The sequence below is a fragment of the Thalassophryne amazonica genome, chromosome 4 (genome assembly GCF_902500255.1).
Source record: "Thalassophryne amazonica chromosome 4, fThaAma1.1, whole genome shotgun sequence".
NCBI lineage: Eukaryota > Metazoa > Chordata > Actinopteri > Batrachoidiformes > Batrachoididae > Thalassophryne > Thalassophryne amazonica.
The window spans coordinates 49,438,283-49,452,800 of record NC_047106.1 but is presented as its reverse complement, the minus strand read 5'-3'; the positions used below and the strand labels follow the sequence as shown (position 1 = coordinate 49,452,800).

At 46.2% G+C, this 14,518-nt stretch overlaps 1 protein-coding gene across 1 annotated transcript in view; it reads left to right on the top strand.

The window, feature by feature from the left end:
• The window catches only part of mrps22 (mitochondrial ribosomal protein S22), a 39,551-nt gene that overhangs the window by 6,408 nt on the left and 18,625 nt on the right, over nucleotides 1–14,518 (top strand). The window contains exon 4 of the mRNA XM_034167842.1: nucleotides 6,275–6,418. Coding sequence (XP_034023733.1) covers nucleotides 6,275–6,418 — 144 coding nt within the window. The remainder of the gene's footprint in view (nucleotides 1–6,274; nucleotides 6,419–14,518) is intronic.

Here is a 14,518-nt window from a genome sequence, read left to right as displayed (position 1 = left end):
ATGCTGAGGCTAATATGTTAGCTACATTCTTCTTCTTCTCCTTCTGAAGATGTAGTGTGGAAGAGGAGGAAGAAGAATGGAAAAACAACATTCTTTGTTCCTAAGAATTTTTTTTTTTTTTTTTTTACTGGAAGACTGCACTTTTGCATAAAAGTAGGGAATATAATTTATTTTATTCTATTTGGAAAAAAAACTTATTTGGACTATGTGAAACAACAACTACAGCTCTTTTAAGAGTCCTGTGCAAAATCTGAACAAGATGACGAAAATTATTGGTACGGTTGTCTTTTCCATGTTTTCAAACATTTAATTGTCTTTCATGTTTTCCTCATGACAGTATGTTTCAGTGGCTTAAAGAAGCAGTTTACTTGCATTTTGTGCCCAGTATCGTAACATTACTTAGCTCATTAGCTGTGCTCCTTAGCACTGTCTGTGCCTTATAAATCTATCCATCCATTTTCTTCCGCTTTATCCGGAGTCGGATCGCGGGGACAGCAGCTCAAGCAAAGCCTCCTAGACCTCCCGATCCACACACACCTCCCCCAGCTCCTCCGGGGGAACCCCAAGGCGTTCCCAAGCCAGCCGAGAGATGTAATCCTTCCAGCGTGTCCTGGGTCTTCCCTGGGGCCTCCTCCCAATGAGACATGCCCGCAACACCTCTCCAGCGAGGTGTCCAGGGGGCATCCGGAAAAGATGCCCGAGCCACCTCAACTGACTCCTTTCGACATGGAGGAGCAGCGGCTCGACTCCGAGCTCCTCCCGAGTGACCGAGCTCCTCACCCTGTCTCTAAGGGAGCGCCCAGCCACACTACGGAGGAAACTCATCTCGGCTGCTTGTACCCGCGATCTTGTTCTTTCGGTCATGAGCCAAATCTCATGACCATAGGTGAGGATCGGAACGTAGATCGATCGGTAAATCGAGAGCCTTGCCCTCTACTCAGCTCTCTCTTCACCACGACGGTCCGATACTGCGACCGCATCACTGCAGACGCTGCACCGATCCGTCTATCGATCTCACGCTCCATCCGTCCCTCACTCGTGAACAAGACCCCGAGATACTTAAACTCCTCCACATGAGGCAAGGACACTTCACCGACCTGAAGAGGGCAAAGCACCTTTTTCCGGTCGAGAACCATGGCCTCGGATTTGGAGGTGCTGATTATCATCCCGGACGCCTCACACTTGGCTGCAAACCGCCCCAGTGCACGCTGAAGGTACTGATTTGACAAAGCCAACAGAACCACATTGTCCGCAAACAGCCGAGACAAGATTCTGTGGTTCCCAAACCAGACCCCCTCTACACCCTGGCTGCGCCTAGAAATTCTGTCCATAAAAATAATGAACAGAACCGGTGACAAAGGGCAGCCTTGGCGGAGGCCAACGTGCATGCACTGGAAACAGGTTTGACTTACTACCGGCAATGCGAACCAAGCTCCTGCTGGGGTTGTACAGGGACCGGATAGCCCTTAACAAAGGACCGCGGACCCCGTACTCCCTGAGCACTCCCCACAGGGTGCCCCAAGGGACACGGTCGAACGCCTTCTCCAGATCCACAAAACACATGTGGACTGGTTTGGCGAACTCCCATGAACCCTCGAGCACCCGATGGAGCGTGTAGAGCTGGTCCAGTGTGCTGCGACCAGGACGAAAACCACACTGCTCCTCCTGAATCCGAGGTTCGACCATCGGTCGAATTCTCCTCTCCAGTACTCTGGAATAGACCTTACCGGGGAGGCTGAGGAGTGTGATCCCCCTATAGTTGGAACACACCCTCCGGTCCCCCTTCTTAAACAGAGGGACCACCACCCCGGTCTGCCAATCCAGAGGCACTGTCCCCGATCGCCACGCGATGTTGCAGAGGCATGTCAGCCAAGACAGTCCCACAACATCCAGAGACTTAAGGTACTCAGGACGGATTTCATCCACCCCAGGAGCCTTGCCACCGAGGAGCTTTCTAACCACCTCGGTGACTTCTGCCTGGGTAATGGATGAGTCCGCCTCTGGGTCCCCAGTCTCTGCCTCCTCTTCGGAAGACGTGACGATGGGATTGAGGAGATCCTCAAAGTACTCCTTCCACCGCCCAACAACATCCCCAGTCAGGGTCAATATCTCCCCACCTGCACCGTAAACAGTGCCGGTGGAGAGCTGCTTCCGCCTCCTGAGGTGTCGGACGGTTTGCCAGAATCTCTTCGAGGCCGACCGATAGTCCTCCTCCATAGCCTCCCCGAACTCCTCCCAGACCTGAGTTTTTGCCTCTGCGACCGCACGGGCTGCGGCACGCTTGGCCTGCCGGTACCTGTCAGCTGCCTCTGGGGTCCCACCTACCAACAAAGATAAGTAGGACTCCTTCAGCTGGACGGCATCCCTTACTTCCGGTGTCCACCACCGGGTTCGGGGATTGCCGCCGCGACAGGCACCAGAGACCTTGCGACCACAGCTATGAGCGGCCGCATCAACAATGGAGGTGGAGAACATGGTCCACTCGGACTCCATGTCTCCATCCTCCCCCGGGAACTGGGAGAAGCTCTCCCGGAGGTGGGAGTTGAAGACCTCCCTGACAGAGGGTTCCGCCAGTCGTTCCCAGCAGACCCTCACGATACGTTTGGGCCTGCCAGGTCTGACCGGCTTCCTCCCCTCCCAGCGGATCCAACTCACCACCAGGTGGTGATCGATCGACAGCTCTGCCCCTCTCTTTACTCAAGTGTCCGAGACACGTGGCCGAAGGTCAGATGATACGACTACAAAGTCGATCATCGACCTCCGGCTCAGGGTGTCCTGGTGCCACGTGCACTTATGGACACCCTTGTGCTCGAACATGGTGTTCGTGATGGACAAACTGTGACTAGCACAGAAGTCCAACAACTGAACACCACTCGGGTTCAGATCGGGGAGGCCGTGCTTCCCAGTCACCCCCCTCCAGGTCTCACTGTCGCCGCCCACGTGGGCGTTGAAATCCCCCAGGAGAACAATGGAGTCCCCAGTCGGAGCGCTATCTAGTACCCCTCCCAGGGACTCCAGGAAGGTCGGGTACTCTGCACTGCTGCTCGGCCCGTAGGCCGAGACAACGGTGAGAGACCTGTCCCCGACCCGAAGGCGTAGGGACGCGACCCTCTCGTTCACTGGAGTGAACTCCAACACATGGCGACTGAGCTGGGGAGCAATAAGCAATGCAACCCCAGCCCATGGGCAACGCCAGAAAAATGAAGCGTCCAGCCCCTCTCCAGGAGTTGGGTACCAGAGCCCATGCTGTGCGTGGAGGTGAGCCCGACTATCTCTAGTCGGTATTTCTCAACCTCCCGCACAAGCTCAGGCTCCTTGCCCCCCAGCGAGGTGACATTCCACGTCCCAACAGCCAGGGGCTGTGAGCATGAACCGGGCCGCTGGGCCACCCGCCCTCGACTGCCACCCAATCCTCTCTGCACCCGACCCCCATGGCCCCCTCTGCAGGTGGTGAACCCACAGGAGGGCGGGCCCACGTTGCTCCTTCGGGCTGAGCCCGGCCGGGTCCCATGGGCTAAGGCCCGACCACTAGGCGCTCGCGCGCGAGCCCCAACCCCAGGCCTGGCTCCAGGGTGGGACCCCGGCTCCGCCATACCGGGCGACATCTCGGTCCTTGATCTTTCACTGGTCATGGAGGTTCTGAGCTGCCCTTAGTCTGACCCATCACCTAGGACCTGTTTGCCTTGGGAGACCCTACAGGGAGCACAAAGCCCCCGACAACATAGCTCCTAGGATCATCCGGGTACGCAAACTCCCGCACCACGATAAGGTGGCAGCTAGAGGGCCTTATAAATTAATAACTAAATAGTGTGGCAATTAAATTCATTTTGCTTTTTATCTCCCGCTGGCCAACGGCCAGAAGGAAAATTATGTCATCGTGATTTCCGTCCGTCCGTCTCAAAAAGGGTACAAGCATTCTGAAATCAACTCCTCTCACGTTTTTAGGAGGAATTTTGTGAAACTTGGTCCATGTCCTTGTTATATGTTGGTAGCATGTATATTATCATATTGTTTGAGTTGGGCCCATTTTACCAGAGTTATGGCCCTTGTTTATGCTGCGTTTACGCATAACAGCGAGAAGTCACGAATGCCAAGCTGTTCACGAATGTGATGATTCGGGGCAGAGGTGTCAGGTGTCCTCAGGAACTGTTGCAAACTGTTACCACATGTTACGATTAATGGCACGTGTTGCTGGAGAATGATCAGGAACCATTACGCACGGTCAAGAATAATGTTCCGCGTTGTTGCGCGCTATTGCGCGTAACAGCGCATCGTTAAGTTCTGTCACGTTGTGAACGAGGTGAATTGTCTCCCCACACACACCCATATTCATCCAACTGTTGCTAACAATTCAGATCACTCCAGTTTCTCATTAGAACTTTGTGACTGCATGCATAGCTGGGCTCTGTGCCATGGAGTGGCTCAGAGAGGAGGAGGAGGAGACGGACAGAGCCAGATGTGTGGCTTCATGTGGCTCTTGTCTCACGTGTTTTCCCAAACATCAGGCACATGCAGCAGGTGGAACACCTGCAGGAGCGTCCTGAGGAGCTTCAGGAACTGTGGAACGACACTTGGCTGACTTCGCGTCACTGTTCCTCTTCAGCATACTGCATCAAACTGAACGCTGTGGAGCCGTGTTTAATTGTGTGCACGTGACAGAAAACTGATTTGTCGTGGCGCGCAGTGAAATGTGACAGTTTCCGTGTCACTTCGTAATAACACGTGACAGTTTGGGCTCCAAGAACCATTACAGGAACCGCTACGAACGTTGTCACGTTCTGTTAAGGATCACTACTCATCAAGACAGATCAACACGCTCAGTTGTGACCTCCACTACGTGAGGTGAAATGAGGGTGGTGTGTGACATTCGTGGAAGATTTTTTGACAGGCAAAAACATGCTCCACGAATATCAAGAATATCACGCACCAACACGCCCTATTAAGAAACCTATTCAGATGCGTTAACTCACGTTAAGAATGTCAGGAATGTGTCACGAATGACAGAAAAATGACATTCATAATGCGTCTTGCTTATGTGTAAACGCACCTTTAACAAATCTAGACTCCGTTAGTTTCATGAGTGGGTGCCAGCATTTTTAAACCTTCTCTCATTTTTAGAAGGAATTTCTGAAACTTGGTACAAGTCCTTGTTATAGGTTGATAATACACATTTTAATATTATTTGAGTTTGGCCCATTTTAATAGCGTTATGGCCCATGATTAACAAGTCTATACTCCGTCAAGTTCATGAGTGGGTGTCTGCATTCTGAAATCAACTCCTCTCACACTTTTAGATGGAATTTCATGCAATTTGCTACAAATCCTTGTTATAGATTAATACCGTAATACACATATTGTACGATTGTACAAGATTGACACATTTTATTAGAGTTATGGCCTTTGATTAACAAACTCAGACTGCCAGTTTCATCAGTTGGTGCCTGCATTCTTAAATCAACTCCTCACATATTTAGGATGAATTTAAAATACCTTGAAATTTTATCAGAATGTAGCAAGCACTTGTACTAAAGCAGTATTTGCTCGTGGAGGATATTGTGCTCTGCAAAATATGATATGTATACTTTTAGTATGAGTCCTACGCACATCCTACATTTTATTAATGAGACCTCAGAGGTTTTTAATTTTAAAAGCTGAGAGCAGAAGCTTATAATTCACACTGGCCCTAAATGCAAATACATTGGTGGTAAAGTTGGCAGGCTAATGACTTTTCATTTAAGACTGCAGCTAACAATTGTTTTCATAATCAGTTAATCAATAAATTATTATTATTTTTTGATTAGTTGTTGGGTCCATAAAATGTAAAAAATGGTGGACATTGTCTACCGGTGTTATACAGAGCCCTGAAAGCCTTGAAATGTTTTGTGCACAGCCAAAAGATATTCAATTTACTGCCAGATTGGAGTAAAGCAGCTACTAAAATAAGACTACTAAAATAATACTCACTTTTAAAAAGCTGAAATCAAAGAGTTTGGATATTAAAAAACTCAAAATGATTTTATCAATTATCAGAATAGCTGGTGATTAATAGTTGATTAATAATCAGTGAATCATTGCAACTCTAATTTCATTCTTGTATACTGACTTCCATTTTGCCCATGAATGTTGTGCAGTTTTCATACGTCAAATTTGGATGCTTCCCTAAGTGAACTAAATCCATGTTGCATCATGTGGCTTGCAGTTAATTTACAAGATTGCTGAAATCTAAGTCTGTTAATCTCAAACGTGTAAAATTTGTGATTTGTCATTCCCTCAGGAGCGATTCATTGTTGTAAGGGAGCCTGATGGAACCCTGAGGAAGGCAACCTGGGAAGAGAGGGACCGGCTAATTCAGGTCTACTTCCCCAAGGAGGGACGCAAAATTATACCACATCTCATCTTCAAGGAGGAGAATCTGAAGGTAGAGAACATTAAATTTAGTGTTAGCAATTGTAACCAGTGTCACAGAGCCAGGTAGCAACTGTCCTGGCTCATGAGGTAAGGGACCATAGTTGAGCCATGATCTGCATGGATTGCCCCCCCCCCCACAGTTCAGCCGCATATAAACTGTAGATTAATTGCAGAGTTTAAATATTAGTATTAAATACAGCTTTATTATTACAGTGACTTGATGCAAAGGTTCAGTGAAATCAAAGCAGTTGCATGTTCTGCGTCGGTGCTGTCAGCTGCAGGCCCGCAGCGGCGTTTCACCTGAGCTCCTTCAGCTGCTGAAGTGTGCTGCATCATTGACAGCTGAGGAGCTAAATCTCAGCATGGCTTTATCAAACACTGTTGACCCTACTGAGATCATTAGTTTAGGTCACATTAACATCAGTTCACTGTCTTCGAAGTCATTGCTGATTAATTATTTAATTGTGGATCATCACCTGGATATGCTTGGGTTATGTGAAACCTGGCTTAAATCCACAGCTGTCCTTCCTCTGAATGAGGCCTGCCCACTGGTGTATACATTTAGTCATGTTTCTCATGATGTGATGCAAGGCGGGGGTGTTGCTTTTATTTATAAATCCAGGTTTACCTTCTTAGCTGTTGGGGGTCATAAATATAATTCCTTTAAGCTGATTCTCTGTTATGCCCGTGATGCTACGTATTGTCAAGGTCATAAAAATGGAAATCACCTATGTTACCTTGTCACTGTTTATAGGCCTTCTGGCCCGTACAACCCCTGGCAAAAATTATGGAATCACCCTGTAAATTTTCATCCCCAAAACGAACACCTGCATCAAATCAGATCTGCTCTTTAGTCTGCATCTAAAAAGGAGTGATCACACCTTGGAGAAATGTTGCACCAAGTGGACTGACGTGAATCATGGCTCCAACACGAGAGATGTCAATTGAAACAAAGGAGAGGATTATTAAACTCTTAAAAGAGGGTAAATCATCACGCAATGTTGCAAAAGATGTTGGTTGTTCACAGTCAGCTGTGTCTAAATTCTGGACCAAATACAAACAACATGGGAAGGTTGTTAAAGGCAAACATATTGGTAGACCAAGGAAGACATCAAAGCGTCAAGACAGAAAACTTAAAGCAATATGTCTCAGAAATCAAAAATGCACAACAAAACAAATGAGGAACGAATGGGAGGAAACTGGAGTCAACGTCTGTGTGACCGAACTGTAAGAAACCGCCTAAAGGAAATGGGATTTACATACAGAAAAGCTAAACGAAAGCCATCATTAACACCTAAACAGAAAAAAAACAAGGTTACAATGGGCTAAGGAAAAGCAATCATGGACTGTGGATGACTGGATGAAAGTCATATTCAGTGATGAATCTCGAATCTACATTGGGCAAGGTGATGATGCTGGAACGTTTGTTTGGTGCCGTTCCAATGAGATTTATAAAGATGACTGCCTGAAGAGAACATGTAAATTTCCACAGTCATTGATGATATGGGGCTGCATCTCAGGTAAAGGCACTGGGGAGATGGCTGTCATTACATCATCAATAAATGCACAAGTTTACGTTGATATTTTGGACACTTTTCTTATCCCATCAGTTGAAAGGATGTTTGGGGATGATGAAATCATTTTTCAAGATGATAATGCATCTTGCCATAGAGCAAAAACTGTGAAAACATTCCTTGCAAAAAGACACATAGGGTCAATGTCATGGCCTGCAAATAGTCCGGATCTTAATCCAATTGAAAATCTTTGGTGGAAGTTGAAGAAAATGGTCCATGACAAGGCTCCAACCTGCAAAGCTGATCTGGCAACAGCAATCAGAGAAAGTTGGAGCCAGATTGATGAAGAGTACTGTTTGTCACTCATTAAGTTCATGCCTCAGAGACTGCAAGCTGTTATAAAAGCCAGAGGTGGTGCAACAAAATACTAGTGATGTGTTGGAGCGTTCTTTTGTTTTTCATGATTCCATAACTTTTTTCCTCAGAAATGAGTGATTCCATATTTTTTTCCCTCTGCTTGGTCTAAAAAGTAACCATTACTGACTGCCACAATTTTTTTTTCCTGATTTCTTATAGTGTTTCTTAAAGCTAGAAAGTTGCCATTTGAAATGACTTTAGTTTTGTGTCATGTCTGTGATCTGCTTTTTTTCTACAAAATTAAACAACTGAATGAACATCCTCCGAGGCCGGTGATTCCATAATTTTTGCCAGGGGTGGTATTATGATTTCTTAAATGAATTTGGTGCATTCATCTCTAGTCTTGATTATTGGTGAATTTAACATTCATAAAATAAGCCCTTAAGCGGACTCATCCATTACCCAGGCCGAAGTCACCGAGGTGGTTAGAAAGCTCCTCAGTGGCAAGGCTCCTGGGGTGGATGAAATCCGTCCTGAGTACCTTAAGTCTCTGGATGTTGTGGGACTGTCTTGGCTGACACGCCTCTGCAACATCGCGTGGCGATCGGGGACAGTGCCTCTGGCAGACCGGGGTGGTGGTCCCTCTTTTTAAGAAGGGGGACCGGAGGGTGTGTTCCAACTATAGGGGGATCACACTCCTCAGCCTCCCCGGTAAGGTGTATTCCAGAGTACTGGAGAGGAGAATTCGACCAATGGTCGAACCTCAGATTCAGGAGGAGCAGTGTGGTTTTCGTCCTGGTCGCGGCACACCTGACCAGCTCTACACGCTCCATCGGGTGCTCGAGGGTTCATGGGAGTTCGCCCAACCAGTCCACATGTGTTTTGTGGATCTGGAGAAGGCGTTCGACCGTGTCCCTCGGGGCACCCTGTGGGGAGTGCTCCGGGAGTACGGGGTCCGGGGTCCTTTGCTAAGGGCTATCCGGTCCCTGTACGACCGCAGCAGGAGCTTGGTTCGCATTGCCGGTAGTAAGTCAAACCTGTTTCCAGTGCACATTGGCCTCTGCCAGGGATGCCCTTTGTCACCGGTTCTATTCATTATTTTTATGGACAGAATTTCTAGGCGCAACCAGGGTGTAGAGGGGTCTGGATTGGGAACAACAGAATCTCATCTCTGCTGTTTGCGGACGATGTGGTTCTGTTGGCTTCGTCAAATCAGGACCTTCAGCGTGCACTGGGGCGGTTTGCAGCCGAGTGTGAAGCGATCGGGATGAAAATCAGCACCTCCAAATCCGAGGCCATGGTTCTCGACCGGAAAAAGGTGCTTTGCCCTCTTCAGGTCGGTGAAGTGTCCTTGCCTCAAGTGGAGGAGTTTAAGTATCTCGGGGTCTTGTTCACGAGTGAGGGACGGATGGAGCGTGAGATAGATAGATCGGTGCAGCATCTGCAGTGATGCGGTCGCTGTATCGGACCGTCGTGGTGAAGAGAGAGCTGAGTAGGGGGGCTAAGCTCTTGATTTACCGATCGATCTACGTTCCGATCCTCACCTATGGTCATGAGATTTGGCTCATGACCGAAAGAATGAGATTGCGAGTACAAGCGGCCGAGATGAGTTTCCTTCGCAAGGTGGCTGGGCGCTCCCTTAGAGATAAGGTGAGGAGCTCGGTCACTCGGGAGGAGCTCAGAGTCGAGCCGCTGCTCCTCCACGTCGAGAGGAGTCAATTGAGGTGGCTCGGGCATCTTTTCCGGGTGCCCCCTGTACGCCTCGCTGGAGAGGTGTTCCGGCCACGTCCCATTGGGAGGGGGCCCCTGGGAAGACCCAGGACATGCTGGACGGACTACATCTCTCGGCTGTCTTGGGAACACCTTGGGGTTCCCCCTGAGAAGCTGGGGGAGGTGTGTGTGGATCGGGAGGTCTGGGCGGCTTTGCTTGAGCTGCTGCCCCCTGCGACCCGACTCCGGATAAAGCGGAAGAAAGTGGATGGATGGATGGATGGAAAATAAACCCTCTAATCCCCTTTGTCAATCATTTATGAAAATTGTGGGAGCATTGGGATTCATTCAGGACTCGACGCACATTAGTGGAAATACCCTTGATTTGGTTCTTGCATGTGGCTTTACTGTCACGAATATCGACATCTTGCCTCTTGCATCGGTGGTCTCTGATCACTCATTTAATCAATCAATCAATTTTATTTATATAGCGCCAAATCACAACAAACAGTTGCCCCAAGGCGCTTTATATTGTAAGGCAAGGCCGTACAATAATTACCTAAAAACCCCAACGGTCAAAATGACCCCCTGTGAGCAAGCACTTGGCGACAGTGGGAAGGAAAAACTCCCTTTTAACAGGAAGAAACCTCCAGCAGAACCAGGCTCAGGGAGGGGCAGTCTTCTGCTGGGACTGGTTGGGGCTGAGGGAGAGAACCAGGAAAAAGACATGCTGTGGAGGGGAGCAGAGATCAATCACTAATGATTAAATGCAGAGTGGTGCATACAGAGCAAAAAGAGAAGGAAACACTCAGTGCATCATGGGAACCCCCCAGCAGTCTAAGTCTATAGCAGCATAACTAAGGGATGGTTCAGGGTCACCTGATCCAGCCCTAACTATAAGCTTTAGCAAAAAGGAAAGTTTTAAGCCTAATCTTAAAAGTAGAGAGGGTGTCTGTCTCCCTGATCTGAATTGGGAGCTGGTTCCACAGGAGATGAGCCTGAAAGCTGAAGGCTCTGCCTCCCATTCTACTCTTACAAACCCTAGGAACTATCAATCAATCAATCAATCAACTTTTTTCTTATATAGCGCCAAATCACAACAAACAGTTGCCCCAAGGCGCTCCATATTGTAAGGCAAGGCCATACAATAATTATGAAAAACCCCAACGGTCAAAACGACCCCCTATGAGCAAGCACTTGGCAACAGTGGGAAGGAAAAACTCCCTTTTAACAGGAAGAAACCTCCAGCAGAACCAGGCTCAGGGAGGGGCAGTCTTCTGCTGAGACTGGTTGGGGCTGAGGGAAAAAAACAGGAAAAAGACATGCCGTGAAGAGGGGCAGAGATCGATCACTAATGATTAAATGCAGAGTGATGCATACGGAGCAAAAAGAGAAAGAAACAGTGCATCAAGTAAGCCTGCAGTCTGAGAGCGAATCTATTAGATAAATATGATTCAAACCACTGCAGCGCAGTGCCTTTAATACCTATGGCATGCTCTAATCTCTGTAATAAAATTTTATGGTAAACAGTATCAAAAGCAGCACTGAGGTCTAACAGAACAAGCACAGAGATGAGTCCACTGTCTGAGGCTATAAGAAGATCATTTGTAACCTTCACTAATGTTGTTTCTGTACTATGATGAATTCTAAAACCTGACTGAAACTCTTCAAATAGACCATTCCTCTGCAGATGATCAGTTAGCTGTTTTACAACTACCCTTTCAAGAATTTTTGAGAGAAAAGGAAGGTTGGAGATTGGCCTATAATTAGCTAAGATAGCTGGGTCAAATGATGGCTTTTTAAGTAATGGTTTAATTACTGCCACCTTAAAAAACTAAAAAACTATTGACGAGATACTCTATCTCACTTACAGAGTTTAGGTAGCTACTCTGCACTGTGTTGGTATATGGCATTAGAGAACATAAAGAAGGAATCATATCCTTAAACCTAGTTACAGCGCTTTCTGAAAGACTTCTAGTGTAATGAAACTTATTCCCCACTGCTGGGTAGTCCATCACAGTAAATGTAAATGTTATTAAGAAATGATCAGACAGAAGGGAGTTTTCAGGGAATACTGTTAAGTCTTCAATTTCCATACCATAAGTCAGAACAAGATCTAAGATATGATTAAAGTGGTGGGTGGACTCATTTACATTTTGAGCAAAGCCAATTGAGTCTAATAATAGATTAAATGCAGTGTTGAGGCTGTCATTCTCAGCATCTGTGTGGATGTTAAAATCGCCCACTATAATTATCTTATCTGAGCTAAGCACTAAGTCAGACAAAAGGTTTGAAAATTCACAGAGAAACTCACAGTAACGACCAGGTGGTTTATTAGGTTTATTTATTAGGTTTACATTTACACTGCCGCTTTTGGTGGAGCAACAACCTTTTCTGTTACTGCGGCGATGTACTAAACCCTCAACTATGATTGAACTTGAAGCGAAATTGCCTGAAATTTTGACTTTGAGTCTGGAGAATGTTCAGTCAGTGGACAGTCTTGCGGATAGCTTGAATTTAGCGCTAAAAACCACAGTCGCCTTGGTTCAATGGTTACTTGCGTGACATTAGGCAGAAGGCTAGATATTTGGAATGGAAATGGCGTAGTTCTAAATTAGAGATGTTCCACCTTGCGTGGCATGATGCTATTTTAGATTATAAGCATACACTACTGGCTATAAAGTGGGCCTGTTATTCCGATTGATGAACAAAAACAAGCATAACTCAAAGTTTTTGTTTGACATGGTAGCATTTCTTATTCATGGACAGCCACCTGTTAGTCACGCTCCTTTTTTGACACAGGACTTCCTGGATTATTTTAAGAAGAGAATAGAAGACATTAGGTTGAGCATATCTCAGCATACCTTGGTTCAGCCACTGCACCCTGCTGTTGATGTGGGTGCTACCATTGAGGTGTTACCTAGATTTACTGAATTTAATAGTATTTCACTAGGTGCGCTGACAAAACTTGTGATGTCTACAAAAAACACAACTTGTTTATTTGACCCCATACCAACAAAACTGTTAAGGAGCTATGGCCCATTCTCAGGCCGACTGTGCTGGAAGTTGTTTACTTTTCACTAACTTCTGGACCTGTTCCTAAATGTTTTAAATCTGCAGTGGTTAAACCATTACTTAAGAAATACAATCTTGACCTTAGTGTATTGAAAAATTATAGGCCGTTATCAAATTTGTCATTTTGCTCTAAAATTCTTGAAAAGGTGGTTTTGCGGCAGGACATGGACTATCTTACTGAGAATAATCTTTTTCAGCCATTGCAGTCTGCTTTTAGAAAATATCACTCCAGTGCTTACTAAAGCAGCGAATGATCTTTAGTGAGCTGTGGATACTGTGGATTAGTTGAATTTCAATTTATTTTCATTTATATAGTGCCAAATCACAACAGAGTTGCCTCAAAGCGCTTCACACAGGTAAGGTCTAACCTTACCAACCCCCTGAGCAACAGTGGTAAGGAAAAACTCCCTCTGAGGGAGAAACCTCAAGCAGACCAGACTTAAAGGGGTGACCCTCTGCTTGGGCCTTGCTACAAACATAAATTACAGAACAATTCACAGAATAATTCACGGACAGATATACAAGAAATGCTATTGGTGCACAGGACAGGAGGATCGCCAACACAAATACAACTCCCATCTCTGGATGGAGCTGCACCTTAAACAGAGATAAAATAGAATCAGGCATCAGAAAGACAAAAAATACTGTATAATTTGCCAGCATTAAACAACAAGAAAAAAGAGAAATACTAAGGTGATCGCCGGCCACTACCCCTAAACTTTACTAAAAGACCCAGAATTTAGGTAAAGTTGAGGCCGCAGCCCACTCCAATTACTAATAAATGAATTAAAAGAGTAAAAAGCGTAAAACAAAACTGTACCAGTATGCTAGCCATATGAAAGGGAAAATAAGTGCATCTTAAGTCTGGACTTGAAAATCTCCAAATCTCCTTTCATTACTATGCTGATGACACCCAATTGTACGTGTCGTTAACTGCTGGTAATCTCATTCACATAAAATCTTTGGAAGCTTGCCTTGCTTCAGTGAGAAGTTGGATGTCTAGTAACTTCCTACTTTTAAATTCTAATAAGACTGAAATGATGGTTCTTGGTCCAGCAAGGTATCGGCATCAATTTGATCAGGTAGCGCTTAGCTTAGGTTCATGTGTTATACATCATACGGACGAAGTGAGGAATCTTGGAGTAATTTTTTGATCCTACATTGTCTTTTGACCTCCACATTAGAGACATTACGAGGACTGCTGTCTTCCATTTGTGAAATATAGCGAAGATTTGTCCCATCCTGTCTTTGACTCATGCTGAGACCCTGATCCATGCGTTTATCTCTTCTAGATTGGACTATTGTAATGCTCTATTTTCTGGTTTACCACAGTTCAGTATTAGGGGGTCTTTAACTGGTTCAAAATGCTGCTGCCAGACTTTTGACACAAAGCAGAAAGTTTGATCACATTACGCCCATTTTGGCATCCCTTCCTGTTGCTGCAAGATTGGATT